This window comes from Lutra lutra, chromosome 15, assembly GCF_902655055.1.
Source record: "Lutra lutra chromosome 15, mLutLut1.2, whole genome shotgun sequence".
Lineage (NCBI taxonomy): Eukaryota > Metazoa > Chordata > Mammalia > Carnivora > Mustelidae > Lutra > Lutra lutra.
In genome coordinates, this window is record NC_062292.1 from 48596550 (window position 1) to 48615474 (window position 18925).

General features: G+C 35.3%; 1 protein-coding gene across 2 annotated transcripts in view; it reads right to left on the reverse strand.

The window, feature by feature from the left end:
* The window catches only part of CDC73 (cell division cycle 73), a 124659-nt gene that overhangs the window by 87370 nt on the left and 18364 nt on the right, over nucleotides 1-18925 (reverse strand). For both annotated transcript variants that reach the window (XM_047703722.1, XM_047703721.1), the window contains exons 7-10: nucleotides 11939-12155; nucleotides 9332-9430; nucleotides 6541-6619; nucleotides 4598-4662 (exon numbers count right to left, since the gene is read on the reverse strand). In XM_047703722.1, coding sequence (XP_047559678.1) covers nucleotides 4598-4662; nucleotides 6541-6619; nucleotides 9332-9430; nucleotides 11939-12155 — 460 coding nt within the window. The remainder of the gene's footprint in view (nucleotides 1-4597; nucleotides 4663-6540; nucleotides 6620-9331; nucleotides 9431-11938; nucleotides 12156-18925) is intronic.

Below are 18925 nucleotides of genomic sequence, written 5' to 3' on the forward strand. Positions count from 1 at the left end.
GCCAGTAGGGTCTAAGAAGGTAGTACCGTTGACCCTTGAACAACATGGGTTTGAGCTGCACAAATGCACTCGTATGTGGATTTTTCAGTAGTACAGTATCATAAATATATTCCTCTTATTTCTAAATGTTTTCTTTTCCCTAGTTTACTTTATTGTAAGAAACAGTATATAATATATATAACATACAAAATATGTGTTAATAGACTGTATGTTACCTATAAGGCTTCCATTCAACAACAGGCTATTAGTAGTTAAGTTTAGGCAAGTCAAAAAAGTTATATGCAGAATCTCAACTGCCTGCAGGTGGTAGGGGGTGTCAGTACCCCTAACCTCAGTGTTGTTTAAGGGTCAACTGTATAAGTAAAGACTATCAAAGACAACAGGGCAGTGAGGTCTATGGACCACCTAAAGAAAACATCCCATCTAAAGGCAGTCATTGGATCCGTGTGACTCTTACTACACTAGACTACCCAGGACTTAACTACGCTACCAAAAGCCAGATATCTTTTCAAAAGAAGCTGAAAATCCAGACTCTTTTTGTGACATATTTTTATTTTTAAATCTTACTGAGTAAAATAAAATTTTAAATGATAGCAGATGCCTAATAAAACATATGTGGGACCACATTTAGACTGGCACAATGAATAATCCCAGAAGTATGCTAAGAGAGGCATATGATGTCAGTGCACTAGCATTTATAAACAGACATGCTGCATCTAACTCTGAGAAGAAATTTTCCCATAGGCACCCTTAAAATCTACACAACTATTATAATAAGCACTCAAAAAATATTTGCTAAAGGAAAAGAAGGGAAGGAAAGAAGAGTGTTTAGTAATCAAGTCTTAATTGTCTCCATCTCCTGCTAGCCTGGACTCTTAGACACAACTCTAGAGCATTACTACTACTAGAGCACTCCCCTAACACTCTAAGCAAAGATGAACAAATTAATCAAAAACCAAATGAGAATGACGGAAACTTTATAAAATGGGAACTGGAAGGTTACTAATAAATGCACTCCTGCTTAAGAATATAACTTTATACTGAGAGATTGAGATTCTGGATATTATTTAATAGTGAAAGTTGACGATGATTACACCTCTACTGTAAATACTGAATATCCACCCAACTGTACTTACTATTGGGAAAATGGCTCCCAAGAAAAGGCTTATTATAAAAACTATAATTCTACTGGAGTCAAATCAAAGAACAATCTTAAAGGAAAGCTTTTGATCTGCACAATTACAGAGTGTAAAATATTCCTCAAAAATGAAGACAGCAAGGTAACTGAGAGTCAGTGATATTCAGTAAGAACTAAGAAAAGAATAAATGGGGGCTAGAGTATGTTACCTTCCTACCTGAACATTAATAAGCTAGATTAGGAGGTTAAAATGAAGTAGTCCTCAATTCAATTATCAAATCCTCACAAATAACAAGAGTGCACTGTGACTGTATCTTTTTATTCCTACTCTAGTGGAACCACAGATAAGTTCTCTGCCAACACAGAAAAGTCTTCATCATCTCCTCTTCTTTTCTATACAACGAAAAGCACTGTCAAGTGGCACTTTCTTAGTCTAAGATGGCTCCTTTCACAAAATGTATCTTCGCAAATACATTCTGGTATTCCCTCTACTAAATGGTTTCCAGTCCCAACCCATAATGACTAAGATAGTTCACTTAAACTGATTCTACACAATTCTAGTTCTTTCCAGTGTTCTCAAAAGGAGGAAGAAAAGGGACAAACAATCCTGGGAAAGAGCGCATACTCTTGTTTTTCAATTGAGATATACATATATTAGAAATGACGAAATTCCTATACCACAAAAATCCACTTAATCTATTATTTCTTAAACATTATATAACCCAACTAACACATTTTGGGGAAAGTCTACCAACTTCGTAAAGCCCTTTAGCAACTCCAACATCCATGTCTTATGCTACTGTATTTCTTGGCCTATGTCAAAAGTTAACCAGATTCAACTATATAAACTTGTAACTTTAAAAATACCTGGGCTTCTATTCATATATTGAACTTCTATAAATTACTGCCTTCATAAACATAAATTTTAATAACATGACTCTTACGAAATAACTGTCAAATCACATACTCCTTTTCTCTATAACAAATGAAGACAAAAAATCAATTACATAAAAATTTTCTAAACATCTGCACAACCTGATTAACTTAATCTTATTTCTTTTTTTTTTTTTTAAAGATTTTATTTATTTGTCAGAGAGAGAGGGAGAGAGGGCGAGTGCAGGCAGACAGAATGGCAGGCAGAGGCAGAGGGAGAAGCAGGCTCCCTGCTGAGCAAGGAGCCCGATGCGGGACTCGATCCCAGGACTTGGGATCATGACCTGAGCCGAAGGCAGCTGCTTAACCAACTGAGCCACCCAGGCGTCCCACTTAATCTTATTTCTAACAGGACTCTGGTGTCTTGAACTTAAAAGATATATAGACCAATCCTAATATAGACTGGTACAATTTTAGTAACTATGCAGATCACCTACACATGTCAAAACCCTGAAAAACAGTGGTACCTAAAAGGAGCTCATATGTAAACTAGAAAGGAAGTCACATCAGTGCAACAAAGCCTTTAACATACATTTAACTGCTTTTGTGTGTCTGGGTGGATATCACAAGAGAAATCCTCCTTGGAGAATAAGACAAAGTTAGTGAAACTAGTAATTTCAAAAGAAAAAAGACAAGGAAAATACATTACACTGGAAGCATAAGCTTGAGATTCAAGTAAAAAGAAATAATTATCAGAACAACTTCAAAGCTTTCAAGGTCAACCTCTGCATGCATTCTCTAACAACAAACAGTACAGAGATTCAAACGGGGTATTAAAATATGGGAAGTACCAACAATTTGACTATTTTTAGTCTTTCTGTTGCATTCCCACACAATATCTATATGTGATTATTTCTGTAAAAACAAATGCCATAAATTTGTTTAAATTCACCACTATTGTAAGTATATTTAGAAGCAAAGTCTAATGAGGAAGCAGAGCCGTATCACTCTGTTTAATTAAGAAGCTGTCCTTGGATTCTAGAAAAACTGTTCTGTAAAAAGCATCACTATAAAAACTATCATTGATTTTACTATTTGCACGGAAGCTCAGTAATGAAACCAGTTTCATGGCATTTCAGATGAGACAAAAGTTAAAACAACAATGACCACAACCACAAAAAAGTCCCCCTGATGGTTACCTAAGGATAACAAATGCAGTTCCATGATAATTCACTTAGGGAATGGCCAGTAGGCAAGTTCTATTCCCAAGAAAATGTCAATAAATGAATCTTTTAAAAATTTAATCTTACAGCCATGAGCTACATTTTGAAGTCAGAAGAACTAGGCAGATCTCATAAGATGAGTTTGTCTCATCTTTTACCACCTTCCCCTCATTCACTATGCACTGGAGATACTGGCCTTCATTTATGCTCTACTGGGCCTCAATCTTGACCCTTGAGCAGTCTTCCCAAGAATGCTCTTCTGCAAGGTCTGCTGTGCTCAAGTGTCACCTGCTCAGAGAGGCCTCTCTGACTACTCTCTCTACAGAACCCTTGTCTGGTCTTTATTTACAGCTATAATCCCAGCAATAAGAACAGAGTCTGACACAAGCACTCAGTAAGTACTTGTTAAATGAATTAATGAGCTCACATACAATTTCAATCACACAAAAACAAATCTGACAACTTAAAAAACAAGTGTACTAGCAAAATATCTAATTCTCAATTCCAATTTGAAGTCCAAGAAAAGGAAAAAAAAAAAAAGGTCAACTTTTAATAACAGATTCTCCACGTTTATTTGCTATCTGCTCTGGAAGGCATGGCAAGATATATCTTAATTCTGAGATATCACAGCAAATATATGAAGATTCCATGTCATATTGAGTCCTCAAAGATCTGATGATTCGTAAACAAAGACAAAGTAAGTCTGGTATTAGCTTTAAAATTTAGTGGTACTCTAATACATATTATTTTCAAGTATAATAATAATCTGTAATATAAATACTCAAAATAAGGTTAATAGAATTCCTGTTCTACATTACCAAGTCTTATCTATCACTGACTAAACACAGCCTAAACAGAACATCTGGAAATAATCATTTTCAGTGTGTTAAAAAAATATATATAAAAGAAAGTCTGCCAAAAGTGAGCCAAAGGCTTTTAAGTGCGGACCTCTAAGTACCTGGTTCTGGTAAGTACGCATTTTGTAAATATTACATCAACCATTACAATCTGTTTTCTTAAAGAGCAAAAGCATTACATTTTAAAAAAAACATAAGATACTATGGAAAATAATTCCAAATTGGACCTTGCAACTCCTCCTTAGCATTAAATACTCTAACCAGGGAGCATCCATCCTACTTGCAAGTTAACCAAAACAGCTTTTATTTAAACACACTCAACTCAGTTAAACCAAAAGAAGGATATCCACAAATCAACCAACCAACCTACAGATCTATCAGCACAATTATTCATTAAAGATAAACGTCTGAAACAGAAAATAATGGAGAACAAAGACTTTCTTCAACATCTGCTACTCACATAAAATGCCCAGAACAAAAGAACCTCTGCAGTTAAGGTGACTTACCGTTACAGATTTCAGTGTCATACCATGATAGGTGCCCATAGTGTCGATTTTGAAGCCTTCCGTTTCTACAAAGAAAGGGGGCTTGCTATTAGATTTTATGCATTTCGTGATCAATAGCAAAACTAAAGTAATAATCTGTGTTATAATCTGACAGCTTAATAATGTAACAAAGCATAAAATGTACTATTCATAGAAAATTAAATTACATGCCTATGAAGATAAAAACTTTAAGAGCAGTACTAGTCCCAAAAATATATTCAATACATGCCAGTGAGGCCTTTTGTAGAAGCTAGCTAAGACTATTTCTACAATTGTGTTCACAAGTTTTGATATTTTGGGACTATTAAAAATTAGACTGAATAAAGTACTCTGTAACCTTAAATTATTTACTTCTAATACTCCTTCACAGTAGCACTAAAAGCTTCTAGTATCGTGAGAAGGTCTTAAATTATGAAAAGTTCTGTTTTAAAATTACAATCACAGGCATATGACACATAATTTGTATAAAAGCAATGCTGCAAATAGTGATAAACGTTCCAGGACAGAGTCTAAAAATGCCTTTCTGTAAAGGCATATTATATCAATACAATTATATTAAATATTTTACACATTGCAAGCTATATGTCTCTATCACAACTGCTGATTTTACACATCAGTGGAAAAGATAAACAAAATATGTAAACAAATGGGCATGGCCTGATTTGACCCACAGAGGATTGTAATTTGCCAAACCCTACTTTACATAATTCATTCCACAAGAAAAACTACAGTGAATAAAAGAATGAACCATTGTATTTCTACAGCATGTGTTCACAGGACATGCCTTTAACCAGTAAACGAAGTCAGCACACAAAGTACAGAAGCAATATATCCTTTAATGAAAGTTAAATGGAGAAGTTAAACTTCCAGTTGCTTCTACCTCATTTTTTTCCCACAAATCAAAATAAATGAAGATCCCAAGAGAAATTAGAATGACATTAGTACCACTTCACTAACCACCACAGTAACATGGAAATGATTCACTATTGCATTAGCCAGTATACCACATAGGCCTCCCCAAAATAAGCCCTCACATAGTTACTAAAATCAATACTTCCCAACTTCTTAATGTATACATTTGCAACTTCAGAAACATGATTTGATATATAGAATCTCCAGTCTGAACTTCTGAGAAGCAGAATATTAGATAACAGGAAATATTTATAGATAGCTTACTATATACCAATCACTATTCTAGACACATTATTAACTAGTCTAATCCCCACAATGAAACTAAAAGATAGATACTACCACTATTAGTAGTATGGCAATGAAACAACGAAGAAATTAAAACAGAACGCAATTAATTTATTGAAATTCACGCAAAAAGTAACTGTGATACAGGCAATCTGGATCCAGAATCCATGAAATTAAACCAGGGGTTGGCATTCTTTTTTTTTTTTTTGACAGAGAGAGAGAGAGAGAGAGAAAGCACAATCGAGCATGGGTGGGGGTGGGGGGAGATGAGGGAGGGAGGAAGGGGGGGAAAGAAAGAATCCCAAGCAGGCTTCACACCCATTATGGAGCCCAACATGGGGCTCAATCTCAGAACCCTGAGATCACGCAATGAGATGAAATCAAGAGTCAGACACTTAACTAACTGAGCCACCCAGGCACCCCAAGGGTTGGCAAATTTATTCTGTAAAAGACCAGATAGTATTTGATGGCTCTGCAGGCCACACAATCTCTGTCACAACTCAACTGCTGTCACAGCACCAAGGAACCAAAGATAATACATAAATGAATGCCACTGTGTTCTAGCAAAAGTTTATTTATAATATGTGTTGAGCCAGACTTGGCCTGCAGATGTTTGCCAACACCTGCTCATAGTAAACATCAAGCTATACTACCTCTCACATTCAGCACCACCACAGTTAAGGGGAATATAAAATTAAGTAACTTGCCTTCTTTTCCTTTGAATCTTTCCTGGTCGTATCGATTGTAGGCAGCTGGGATAGGCTGTTTGGTACGCAATGTGGGATCCTGCAGAAAAATTAATTATGAGTTACATGTTAATATTTTAAATTGCTACTTAAAACTCAGAATAAGAACCACAGTAAGTGTATTATTTTCTAAGCTTTTTCCTTACACTAGGCAATAAGACAAAAGTGGGGAGTCATTTGATGTTTATTTTCAAGATATTATTTACTGGTAGAAAATTATCATTGCATCAGGGACAAGAGCAAAAGACTCCAAATAAACCTGTATCATGGCAAAACACAAAACTGCAGAAATAAAATAGGTGTGCTTAATAATTTCATTATTACCTAAATTTCTTCATGAAATAATAAATCCCCAATTATGAATTATTTTTTTAAAAAACTTAATTCAAAGCTTACTGAACTGATATTTTAGAGCGTTTTAACAAAATTACTCTCCAAATTGTTATTGATACTTAAATAAATATGAAAACTATCACAATAAACCACTATAAATGCACAAGACTGAAGCTAATAAAGATGTTACTTGTTAAAATACGTAGAATAAGTTGTCAATCTAATGATGTCAACTTAATTCACAAATACTTTATCTAAAATTCAGTCTGGGGTGCCCAGGTGGCTCAGTCAGTTAAGCATCCACCTTAGGCTCAGATCAGGATCCAGGGTCCTGGGACTGAGCTCCACATTGGGCTCCAGTGGGGGAAGCAGGCTGCCTGCTGAGCAGAGAGCCCAATGCAGGCTTTGATCCCAGGACCCTGAGATTATGACCTGAGCCACAGGCAAGAGGCTTAACCCACTGAGCCACACAGGTGCCCAAAATTTTTATGTATCTTAATGATTACAGAAATACAGAAAAAACACAATCACAAGGACAATGGTTTAAATGTTTTAAGATCTGAAATAAGTTTCCTACCAATGCTATTCAAATCAACCAATTCATAATCATAAGCACCCTATGTTTTACCATCACAGTGTATGTTTCGCTTTTTTTTTTTTTTAAACTCATCTCTATGTCCTACTAGACTTTAAGCTCAAAGAGGACAGGTATCTCTTGTATTTGTGTCAGCACACTGACAATAGTAGTTACTTGAGTCAACTCAAAGTATTAACCTAAATACCAATAAAAGTCCCCTACCTCTTAATTAAATACCAATGATTTTATGAACAAGCAAAACTACTAGATCTTGCAAAGAGTGTATTAGCGCTCTTCCAAATTTTAATATACTTAAAAAAAAACACTATATAACATAAAAACAATTTTATTTATTACCTTTGTTGGATTCTATGAAACTAGCTGGAAGGATTTTCAACAAAACTGGAGGACATGTTTGAGTTTAAATATAGGCTATATGTCATACATGAATTTACTTTGGAGGGGTCCTAAGTGGCAACTCAATGAGTGAGGCAGTCAACTCTCCAAATGGCTGAAACTAAAGTACCATGAAAGAACCAATGATCTATGAGATGAGGAGAAACACATTTACCAGGAAGTCACAGATACCAATGATTTCAGAAAAAGCTCCAAAATGGACTGTAACATTCATATCTCTAACAATGGTAATGATTCTCCCAAGCAACAATGAGTAATAGGTCTGTTACTTACTTTATACAACTTCTCAGAGGGCTTTTCCTAACTTACCCCTTTCAGATTCTCATCCAAGTACATCTCTAAGAACTATTGCTTAAGTAACTTTTTTCTTCCTGTTTTGGTTGCTAGGTTGTTTTTTTTTTTTAATTGTTACTGTTGTTGTTGGTTATCTTCTGACTCCCTTTATCTACTTCTCACATTCTTCACCCACCCCCACCTCTAGTAACCACCAATCTGTACTCTGTATCTGTAAGTTTGCTTTGCTTTTAGGTTCCACATATAAACGAGATAGCAAGGTAATGTGTCTTTCTCTAACTTATCTCACTTAGCATAATGCCCTCAAGGTCCATCCATGTTGTCACAAAAGTCAAAATTAGGGGCGCCTGAGTTAAAATTAGGGGCTCAGTCAGTTAAGCGGCTGCCCTGGGCTCACGTCGTAATTCCAGGGTCCTGGGATTGACCCCACATCAGGTTCCCTGCTCAACAGAGAGCCTGTTTCTCCTTCTCCCTCTACCTGCAGCTCTGCCTAGTTGTGCTCTCTCTCTCTCTCTCTCTCTTTCTCTCTGTCAAATAGACAAATAAAATCTTTAAAAAAAAAAAAAAAAGGTCAAAATTACATTATATTTTATGGCCGAATAATATTCTATTGTATGTATATACCACAATTTCTTTATCCATGGATCCATCAATGGACACTTGTTTCCATATCTTGAGTACTGTAAATAATGCTGCAGTGAACATTAAGATGTTCAAATTAGTTTTCAAGTTAGTGTTTTCATTTTCTTCAAATAAATACCCAGAAGGAGAACTGCTGGTTCATACGGCAGTTCTTTCTTTAATTTCCTGAGCAAACTCCATGCTGTTTTTCCTAGTGGCTACGCCAATTAACATTCCCACCACGAACACAAGGGTTCCTTCTGCTCCATATATTTGCCAACACTTACTTCCTGTCTTTTTGATAATGACCAATCTAACCTGTGTGAGGCGAGATCTCACTGTATAAGCTTTAATAGCAGGGAAAATTTTCACATATTTCAAGAATACTGAAGCAGGAAAAGCTTTAAAAGTACTGATTTAAGAACTTTAAGATCAGATGTTTTCAAAATTACAATACTGAAAAACAAGAGTCATTTTCATTAAAAATAATATATAAGCAGTAAAACATACCACAGGTGCTGCATTTGGGGCCGGTCGCTGCTCAGGCGCACGCCCTTCTTCTCTAGCTTTCACAGACTGAAGAATTGCAAAAATATTCTTGGAAAAATTCTAAAATATAAACGGATCTTAATCAGTCCACTTAAAATTAAGTATTCAAGGCAGTAAGTTTATTTAATAAATAATTTCAGACTTTTCTTCCTTTAGTTCTTCTCTGCTACATCACTGAGGTGTTCTTTACTATACACACAAATAAAAATCGAACTACCACTACAAACTGATCCCCAAACCAAATATGATAAACACACTGTTATCCATTTATTTTTATTTTACTTAAACTGTTTAATTGGCTATAAATGTATTCATGTTCTGCATCTGTTCAAATATGTAGCTAGGAAACAAGCTATTGAAGTAAAAATGAGATTTGTTGTCACAAGAGGCTTCTTAATTTTTAAAGAAATCAATTCTATCTTCTTCTAGGTATAATAAACTCTAGTGCTAATCTCAGATTGCTACAATTTATATGAGATGTGGAAGGTTTTAAAATACTCTTTGTTAGGAGTTATTGCATACTTTTAAAAGATTTTCAAATTGGGAAGTATTTTTAAAAACTTGATTCATGGCAAAACACCAGGAGTTAACCAACCACTGCTTTTGTACCAGCAGGACAGAAGTCAACATAGTGAAATGCAAACAAAGTCTTAATCCTACTATGAAAATCACTAAAAATGTATGAAAATCAAATCCCATACTTTAAAAATAATAAAGTATTGTGTAAGAGACACTAAATCTAGAAGAATCCATGTTATCAGCTATTTTTGTGTGGTAGAATTACAGGTGATTATAATCTTCCTTTTAATGATGTTTTAAATCAACTTTTCAATAAGGAACATTACCTTATTTAAGTTTATAAGCACACTCTTAATGACATTATAAAATTGGGTTGCTTTATATGGGTTGCTTACAACAATAATATAATTATATAGGAACATACTTATTTTTCTCATCAACTTTTTATTCCAGAAATTTAGAAGGTAAGAAGGTCCTAATCCCCGGTAATAATAAAGATCTATCTAAAATCATAGGATCTATTAAGACTGAGTACCTAAAAGGATTTTTAGTGTTCAGGAGATGAAAACCATATACAGAAAGACTTCAGTCAAAACAGTTGTTTCTGGTTTTAAAAAAATGTTAATGCTCACAGAAGTAAACCAGACAGCTACCAAACAGTTCTTAAACTATAATTTATTTCTTAAATTATACTGTGATAGCAACAACACTAACTTAAATTAGAGCACTAAGTTTTGAAATGATGGTAAAACCCTGCCACCTAGAGCTCAAAGAAAATTGTTCATCTCAGATTTTGAAAATTTAATGTTTGGTCTAAAAGTAAGATGGAGCACAGAAGGTATGTTTTATTCCTTTACTATAAGATTCAAATTTGGGGGCTATTATAATGAACACTGGTAGAACATTAGCAGGTTGTAATATTCAACTATTAGCCACATTATGCAGTGAAATGAGTATCAACAGATCACTTTACTGTAAATACAAAAACTGAAGTTTATATCCTCAGATTTCTCTAGTTCTAAGCTCTGAGGAATAATTCCTAAACTTAACCTCAAGTACTTTGTAAAATAGGACAAAGTACAAAAGGAGGAAAGTTCTTTCCCTCATATTACTCTTTTCAAGTAACCTGAATTCTACTAACATGGCACAGTAAATTTAAGACCAGAATCCAGATCTACAAATAAAACCAGTCTGTCTTGACCAAAGTTTAAGTTCACTTTCATTGGTAACCTCACGTACTTCAACACTCTTTCAGAGAAAACTGGGAGGTGAGGGAAAGACAGATGAAAATATGGCGGTGAAAGAGAACCAAAGCAATCTTCTGGAGATGCATTAGGATACCAAATATCCAGAATCTTCCAAATTTTTACCTTTCAAAATTTAAAGTACACATCTCCTTTAACCAGAAATCTGCTTCTAGGAATTAATCCTTTGGTTGTATGCACATAAATGCACAAGGGTACATGTATAAGGATTTTTTTAATGCATTACTTATAATTGTGAATAGAGAGGGAAGGAGACAGAGAGGAAGAGAGGAGGAAAAGGGAGAGGAAAAAAATTCCACAATCCTATAACTATAAAACAAATAAACCACCCAATGCCATTAATAAAGGATAAATAAATATTGCTACATCCACACAACAGAACATAATGTATAAAATACATAAACAAATGTTGATTTTCATAAGCTCCTACTTTGTGGGGAAAAAATTAATAACAATATTAATAACCACACAGCTGGCCATCAACACTCCCTCCTCATTAGGTTGAAGCAAAAATCTCATCAACAAGAAAACTGGGCTATTCACTGGATTTACAAATGAGGTACAAATCAAGAGGTTTGCACTGTGATTCAGACATTTTCATCAGTTTCTTTGGTGACCAACAAACACTAAATGGTAAATATGGCCACTTAGAAATCTACATTATTACTGATCTTTCGGAGATAAAACTTGAAAATTGCTAGTAATAGCAAATTTCAGCCAATTCTATAACCACTCACGGACAAGTTATTCACGCTCTAATGAAGGAGTGAAAAACTTTAATTACCTTTCCTGTGCTCTGTAAGATAGTTGTTCGTGTCCTCCATACTCTCTCTCTGCTGACAATGTCTCGTGTCACATCTACCTCAGCATCCACGAAACTTCTCTGTTTAAGGGCAGTTATGTCATCATCTAAGTCAGTCTTGATAGTAGATCTTTTCTTAGCCATAATTTTGGCTTTGATTGCAGCAATTTTTTCCACTGACATAGCTTCAGACAAAGACCTGAAAGCAATTTCCTTTTTTTAAATTTTCATAGCAAAGATCTCAAGCACATCATAAATATATTTTGTTACATTTATAAGTTCTTGGTAAAAATAACCTTAAGTGGCAATAATTTAGATTTTCTTCTTATCTAAAACTTACATACTTGAGATTTAATAATCATGTAAGATCAAGAGTCCATGTAGAAATATTACTCTATAAGCAAATCAGTAACTTCTTAGAAGGATCAATGCAACAAAAATCCCTGCACTTGTGTTTATCTGCTCCCTTCCCCAAAGGCAGAATCCATTAATATAGCTGCTTTCCTTAACGTTTTCTCAGACTTTTATTTGCCAATGCCTCTCTATCCACACAAACTGTACATACAAACACACAAAAACACACCCCACCTAGGGGGGGTTGCGTGTGGAAAACTCATTCTGTAAAGAATTCAAAGCTTAAGCTTTTCCTTGAAATTTTATTTCAAGGTGTCACACCTTCATAATGCATGTAACATACCCATTTTATACGCGAAGGAGGCTTTTATATGCCGTATCAACATATATTCCTTTTACTATCTGTAAGATAAAACCATATTTTGCAGTTTTCTTTTTCTTTTCTTTACCTGATTTTCAAATAACAGGCAAAATAGCAAACATGGGGTATACTTTGAGAAGTATAAAAAAAAGACTTAACGTAAAATATAAACTTCATTAAGGTAAGTTTAGTGTTGTTTTTCACAAAATGAGAAAAAGAGTTAAAAAGGGTTTGGGAAGGGGCACCCGGGTGGCTCAGTCAGTTAAGCATCTGCCTTCAGCTCAGGTCATGATCCTAGGGTCCTGCAATTGAGCCCCATGTTGGGCTCCCTGCTCAGCAGGGAGTCTGCTTTTCCCTCTCCCTCTACCTCTCTCCCTGATCATGCTTCTCAAATAAATAAAATATTTAAAAAATAAAAATAAAAAGGGTTTGGGTACCTTAAGAGTTGACAAAATTATTACTCTAATCACAAGGTGACAATCTTGAAATATGTTTAAACAACATCTGGAAAAAGGACAGGAATTCCTGCAGGTTTAAATATGGTAGTATTACATAGTATACTAGTTTATTTATATAAGGTATGAAGGAACTTTATAGCAGATGCTCAATATACATCTAGTATTTGACTCATTTTATATAATGCTATGCAATTTCTCCTTAAACTCTAAAGCAAACTGGCATATCTTAAATCGAACTAAAATACTTCTCTAAATCATAGTCAAATGTGAATTGGACCTTCAAATCATTGGGAGTTTTACTTCCAGCTAAAAAATGGAAGTAGCAAGGATTGGATTAACCTCTCCTGTTTCCAAAGAGCCAGTCAAAATACATAAAAGAGTAGCTTACGCAATACCTGGTTATCAAGCTATGAACGACTATGATCTCTGACAAATGGAAACAAGATGAAGTGAGCCCTACAAATGCTGCAGTTTGCCGCCTTGTAAGTTTTCAAAATGGCAAAGGGAGGAGAATCTAGGCAAAACTGAGTGGATTACCTGATTTGAGAAATGGTGCTGAGAGTCCAGCAAAACCAAGGTGGCTGGAATTCATAGGCCTAAGTACCTGAGAAGAAAGAGCTGCAATGAAGATGCCCATCAAGTATTCTGGGAGAATACTGATTAGCACAGGACTATGAGAAAACAAAAGTTGGGTATAGAAACCATCCAACAGGATTAGAGGGGAACAATGTCCAGAGCTCACAGAGGGTGAGGAAAAGTTCTTATTCCTACTGCCAAACTGAAAACCTCACATCCACTGGGCATTAGGTAGAGTATTCAGAATGGTTTTGTGTAAGCAATGGTGGGGAATAATTACCCTAACCTAACTGAACCCTGCACAAATAACAAATCTTAAATCAAGACATAAAAGGAACAAACTGATTCCAAGTGATTTAACTATATCCCAAAACAGTTTTGTAAAATACAAAAATACCTAGCACTCAATATGGTAAAATGCAAAATGTTTAGTATCCAAAGATCACAAAGCATGTAAAGAAGCAAGAAAAGATAAGCCAGAATGAGGAAAAATCAAAATCAAACTCAATTATAAATTGACACAGATACAAGATTAGCAAACAAAGACATTAAAATAATTATTGTAACTCTATTCCATATACTCAACAAATTAAATGAGATATGGACTATATATTTAACGAAACTGCAGAGATAAAAAAAAATATATCACGATGGAGACTATAAATACATCACAAATATAATTAAAGAAAAAAATATTAGTGAATGACACAACTACAGAAACTAAAAAGAACCCAAAAAAAAGAACCCAAATATTTTAAGAAACAAGGCCAAAAACTTTCTGAACTCAGTAAAAATTATGAACACAAAAATTCCCTCCAAAAGCTCAATGGACTTCAAACATAAGAACCATGAAGAAAAGGCCAAGTTATGTGATAAAGAGCTCAAAACCTGTAATAGAGAAAACTTTTAAAGTACCCAGCAAGAAAAAGGTTACATTTCATAAAAATTTCAAAACTTAAGAAAATGATGACAGCAGACTTCTCAGCAACAATGCAATTGAGAAAGCAGTGGTATAACATTTAATAAGTACAGATGGTCCTGACTTACAATGGTTTGATTTATAATTTTTCAACTTTACAATGGTATGAAAGTGATATGCACTCCAAAGAAACCATACTTGAAATTATGATCTTTTCTCAGGTTAGTGGTATGTAGTACAATGCTCTCTCATTATGCCTGGCAGTGGAAGCAAGCTATAGCCCTCAGTGAGTCACGCAATCACCAGAATAAATAATTAATACACTTAAAATAATTCTGTACCCATACAACCATTCTATGTTACATTTTTGGTATGGCATTCAATATATTACATGAGATATTCAATACTTTATTACAAAATAGGCTTTGTGTTAGATAACTTTGCCCAACTATAGGCTAATGAAAGTGTTCTAAGCATATTTAAAGTAGCCTAGGCTAAGTTACAATGTTTGGAAGGTTAGGTATATTAAAAACATTTTTGGTTTACAATATATTCAACTTAGGATGGGTTTATCAGGATGTAACTCAACTTAAGTCAAAAAAGACCTGTACTTGGGATGCCTGGGCAGCTCAGCTGGTTAAATGTCTGCCTTTGGCTCAGGTCATGATCTCAGGGTCCTGGGATCAAGTCCCACATCAGGCTCCTTGTTCAGCAGGGAGCCTGCTTCTTCCTCTGCCTGCTCTGCCTGCCACTCCCCCTCTGCTTATGCTCTCTCTCTCTCTGACAAAAAAATAAAATCTTTAAAATTTAAAAAAATTAAAAAAAAAAAAAGGAAGCCCTGTACTTAAGATGTAACTTAAGAGGCACCTAGGTGGCTTAGTTGGTTAAGCATCTGCCTTTAGGAAAGAACATGAATCCAGGGACCTGGGATTAAGGCCAGGGTTGGGCTCCTTGCTCAGCAGTGAGCATGCTTCTCTTGCTCTCTCTCACCTCCCCACAATCATGCTCACTTTCTCTCTATTTCTCTCAAATAAATAAAATCTTAAAAAAGAAAAAAAGGAATTTAAATTTAATATCCAGTAAAAATTCTTTTTAAAAAAGGCAAAATAAAGGCTTTTCAGCAACACAAAAGTTCAAAGAATTAATCACCAGCAGGTTTGCACAAAAAGAAATGTTAAAAGAAATCTTTCAGGAACAAGGAAAAAATTAGGTAAATAGATCTGAACAAAGAAATGAACAATGGAAATGGTATCTGTAAATACATAAGATTTTTTCCTTGGGGCGCCTGGGTGGCTCAGCTTAACTCAGAGGTTAAGCCTCTGCCTTCGGCCCAGGTCGTGGTCTCAGGGTCCTGGGATCAAGCCCCGCATCCAGCTCTCTGCTAGGCAGGGAGCCTGCTCCCCTCTCTCCCCGCCATCCCGCCTGCCTCTCTGCCTACTTGTGATCTCTCTCTCTCAAATAAATAAATAAAATAAAATAAAATAAAATAAAAAGATTTTTTTCTTATTTAAAGCTCTTTAAAGGATAACACATTAAAGAACAATGCATATTGGTGCTTACAACACAGTAGTATAAGTGTACCATTTTAAGGTCCCCATACTATACAGGAAGTAGTGAGTATAACACTTCTGGATAGACTGTGATGCTATAAACCATGCATACTAAAAGCCCTAAAGCCCTAATAACAAGACAGTTATAACCAACAAGCCAATAGGAAAAAATAGAATTATAACCAATATTTGCTTATTCCAAATACAAAGCCCAAAAACAGGACAAAGAAAAGACAAATAAAAAACAATAAGCAAGGGGTGCCTAGGTGGCTCAATCGTTAAGTGTCTGCCAGGATCCTGGGATCCAGCCCTGCATCAGGCTCCCAGCTCAGTGGGAAGCCTGCTTCCCTGCTTCTCCTTCTCCCACTCCCCCTGCTTGTATTCCCTCTCTCACTGTCTCTGTGAAATAAATAAAATCTTAAAAAAAAAAAGCAAAATGGACTAAAACTAACCATATCAATAATCACAGTAAGTGGGGCGCCTGGGTGGCTCAGTGGGTTAAGCCGCTGCCTTTGGCTCAGGTCATGATCCCAGGTCCTGAGTTCAAGCCCCACATCGGGCTTTCTGCTCAGCAGGGAGCCTGCTTCCTCCTCTCTCTCTGCCTGCCTCTCTGCCTACTTGTGATTTCTTTCTGTCAAATAAATAAATAAAATCTTTAAAAAAAAAAAAAAATCACGGGGCACCTGGGTGGCTCAGTGGGTTAAAGCCTCTGCCTTCAGCTCAGGTCATGATCTCAGGGTCCTGGGATCGAGCCCCACATCGGGCTCTTTGCTCAGTGGGGAGCCTGCTTCTCCCTCTCTCTCTGCCTGCCTCTCTGCCTGTTTGTGATCTCTCTCTCTGTCAAGTAAATAAATAAAATCTTTAAAAAAAAAATCACATTAAGTATAAAAGATCCACATATACAATTAAAGGACTTAAACTATAAAGACATATAGATTAAAAGTAAAAGGATTCCAGTTTTCAGTTACACAATATGAAAGAGCTTAGGGCTATGAACTACACATTTAAAACCACTACAATGATAAATGTTATGTAATGTGCTTTTTACCATATTTTGTTTTTTAAAGTAAAAGGATAAAAACATATACTATGGTAACATAAGCCAAAAGAAAGCTGGAGGAGTGTCTAGGTCAATACAAGAAAAAGTAGGTTTTTTTAACAAAGAACACTGCCAGAGGTAAAGGTCATTCCATAATGATAAAAAGATCCATTCATCGTGACAACATAACCTTAAACATTTACACCTAATAACAGAGATTCAAAGAGAACAAAATCTGATAGAAATGCAAAGAAAAATAGACAAATCCAGAGCTAGAGATTTCAGTAATTCCATCCCAATAATTAATAATACAAGACAAAAAACAAGTAAGGATATAGAAGACTCTACTGACACTATCAACCATGTTGACTATACTAAGACACTCCAAAATAACAGCAGACTACACATTCAAGTGCCTACAGAACAGACCTTATTTGGAGCCAAAAACCAAGTTTCAATACTTATCAAAGGATTCAAAGTCATATAAAACACAACCATACTTTGGAACACATTGGAAATCAGTAACAAAAATCTCTAGAAAATCCTAAATGCCTGGACATTAAATAACTCAACTGAACATAATCCATGAGTAAAAGAAGAAATCAAAAGGAAAATTAGACAGTAATTTTGAACTGAATGAAAATGAAAACACAACATAGCAATATGAGATGCCATTAAGTAGTTCTTAGAATGGAAGTTGAGATTATTAATTTCCCTCTAAGAAACCATAAAAAAAGACAGCATATTAATCCAGAGTAAGCAGAAGAAGTTATCATCAGAGCAGAAACTGAAGAGTCGAAAAGAAAAAAGAAAAAACAAAACAAACAAACAAACAAACAAAACCCAACAAAAACTGAAGAGAAAACCCCAATCCGGTTCTTTGAGAAAATCAATAAAACTGGTCAATTTTGGCCAGGCAATAAGGAAATTAACAGAAAACATCAACTGCTAACTAATATCAAAGAATGAAAGAGGGGTCATTGCTACAGATTATAGGCATCTTAAAAGAACATTATGAACAACATTATGCAAATAAATTGTCAATGTAGATTAAATGGACAAATTCCTTCAAAGAAACATTCAAAGAGAGAGAACCAGAATAGACCTATTACTATTAAACAAGTTGAATATGCAGCTAAAAACTTTACCTGAAATACATGAAAATAAGTAAAACTATAGTACAGATGGCTTCATCAAATTTTCCCAAATGCAGGAGGAAACACCAATTCCAAACAAACTTCTCCAGAAAATGAAGAAAAGGAAGTACTTTCCAACTCATTCTGAGACCAGAATTATCTTGATAGGAAACAACACATAGACATTATAAAGAAACGACAGACCTCAATAACATGGGTACAAAATTCTATATAAATTTTAAAAACTCTAATTCAACAATACAGTATGATTGTGTAGGCAGCCACTGAAATAATTAATAATATCCACCTCTTGGCATTCACGCCCATGTATAATCCAGTTCCTGTGGGAGTGGGGAGGCTAAATCTTGCTTCTAACTTGCTTCTAACAAATAGAATGATGTACAAATGATAGGGTGTCACTCTGAAGATTTGGCTAAAAGAAAATAATTTCGGCCGCCTGGGTGGCTCAGTTGTTAAGCGTCTGCCTTCGGCTCAGGTCATGATCCCAGGGTCCTGGGATCAAATCCCACATCAAACTCCCTGCTTGGTGGGAAGCCTGCTCCTCCCTCTCTCACT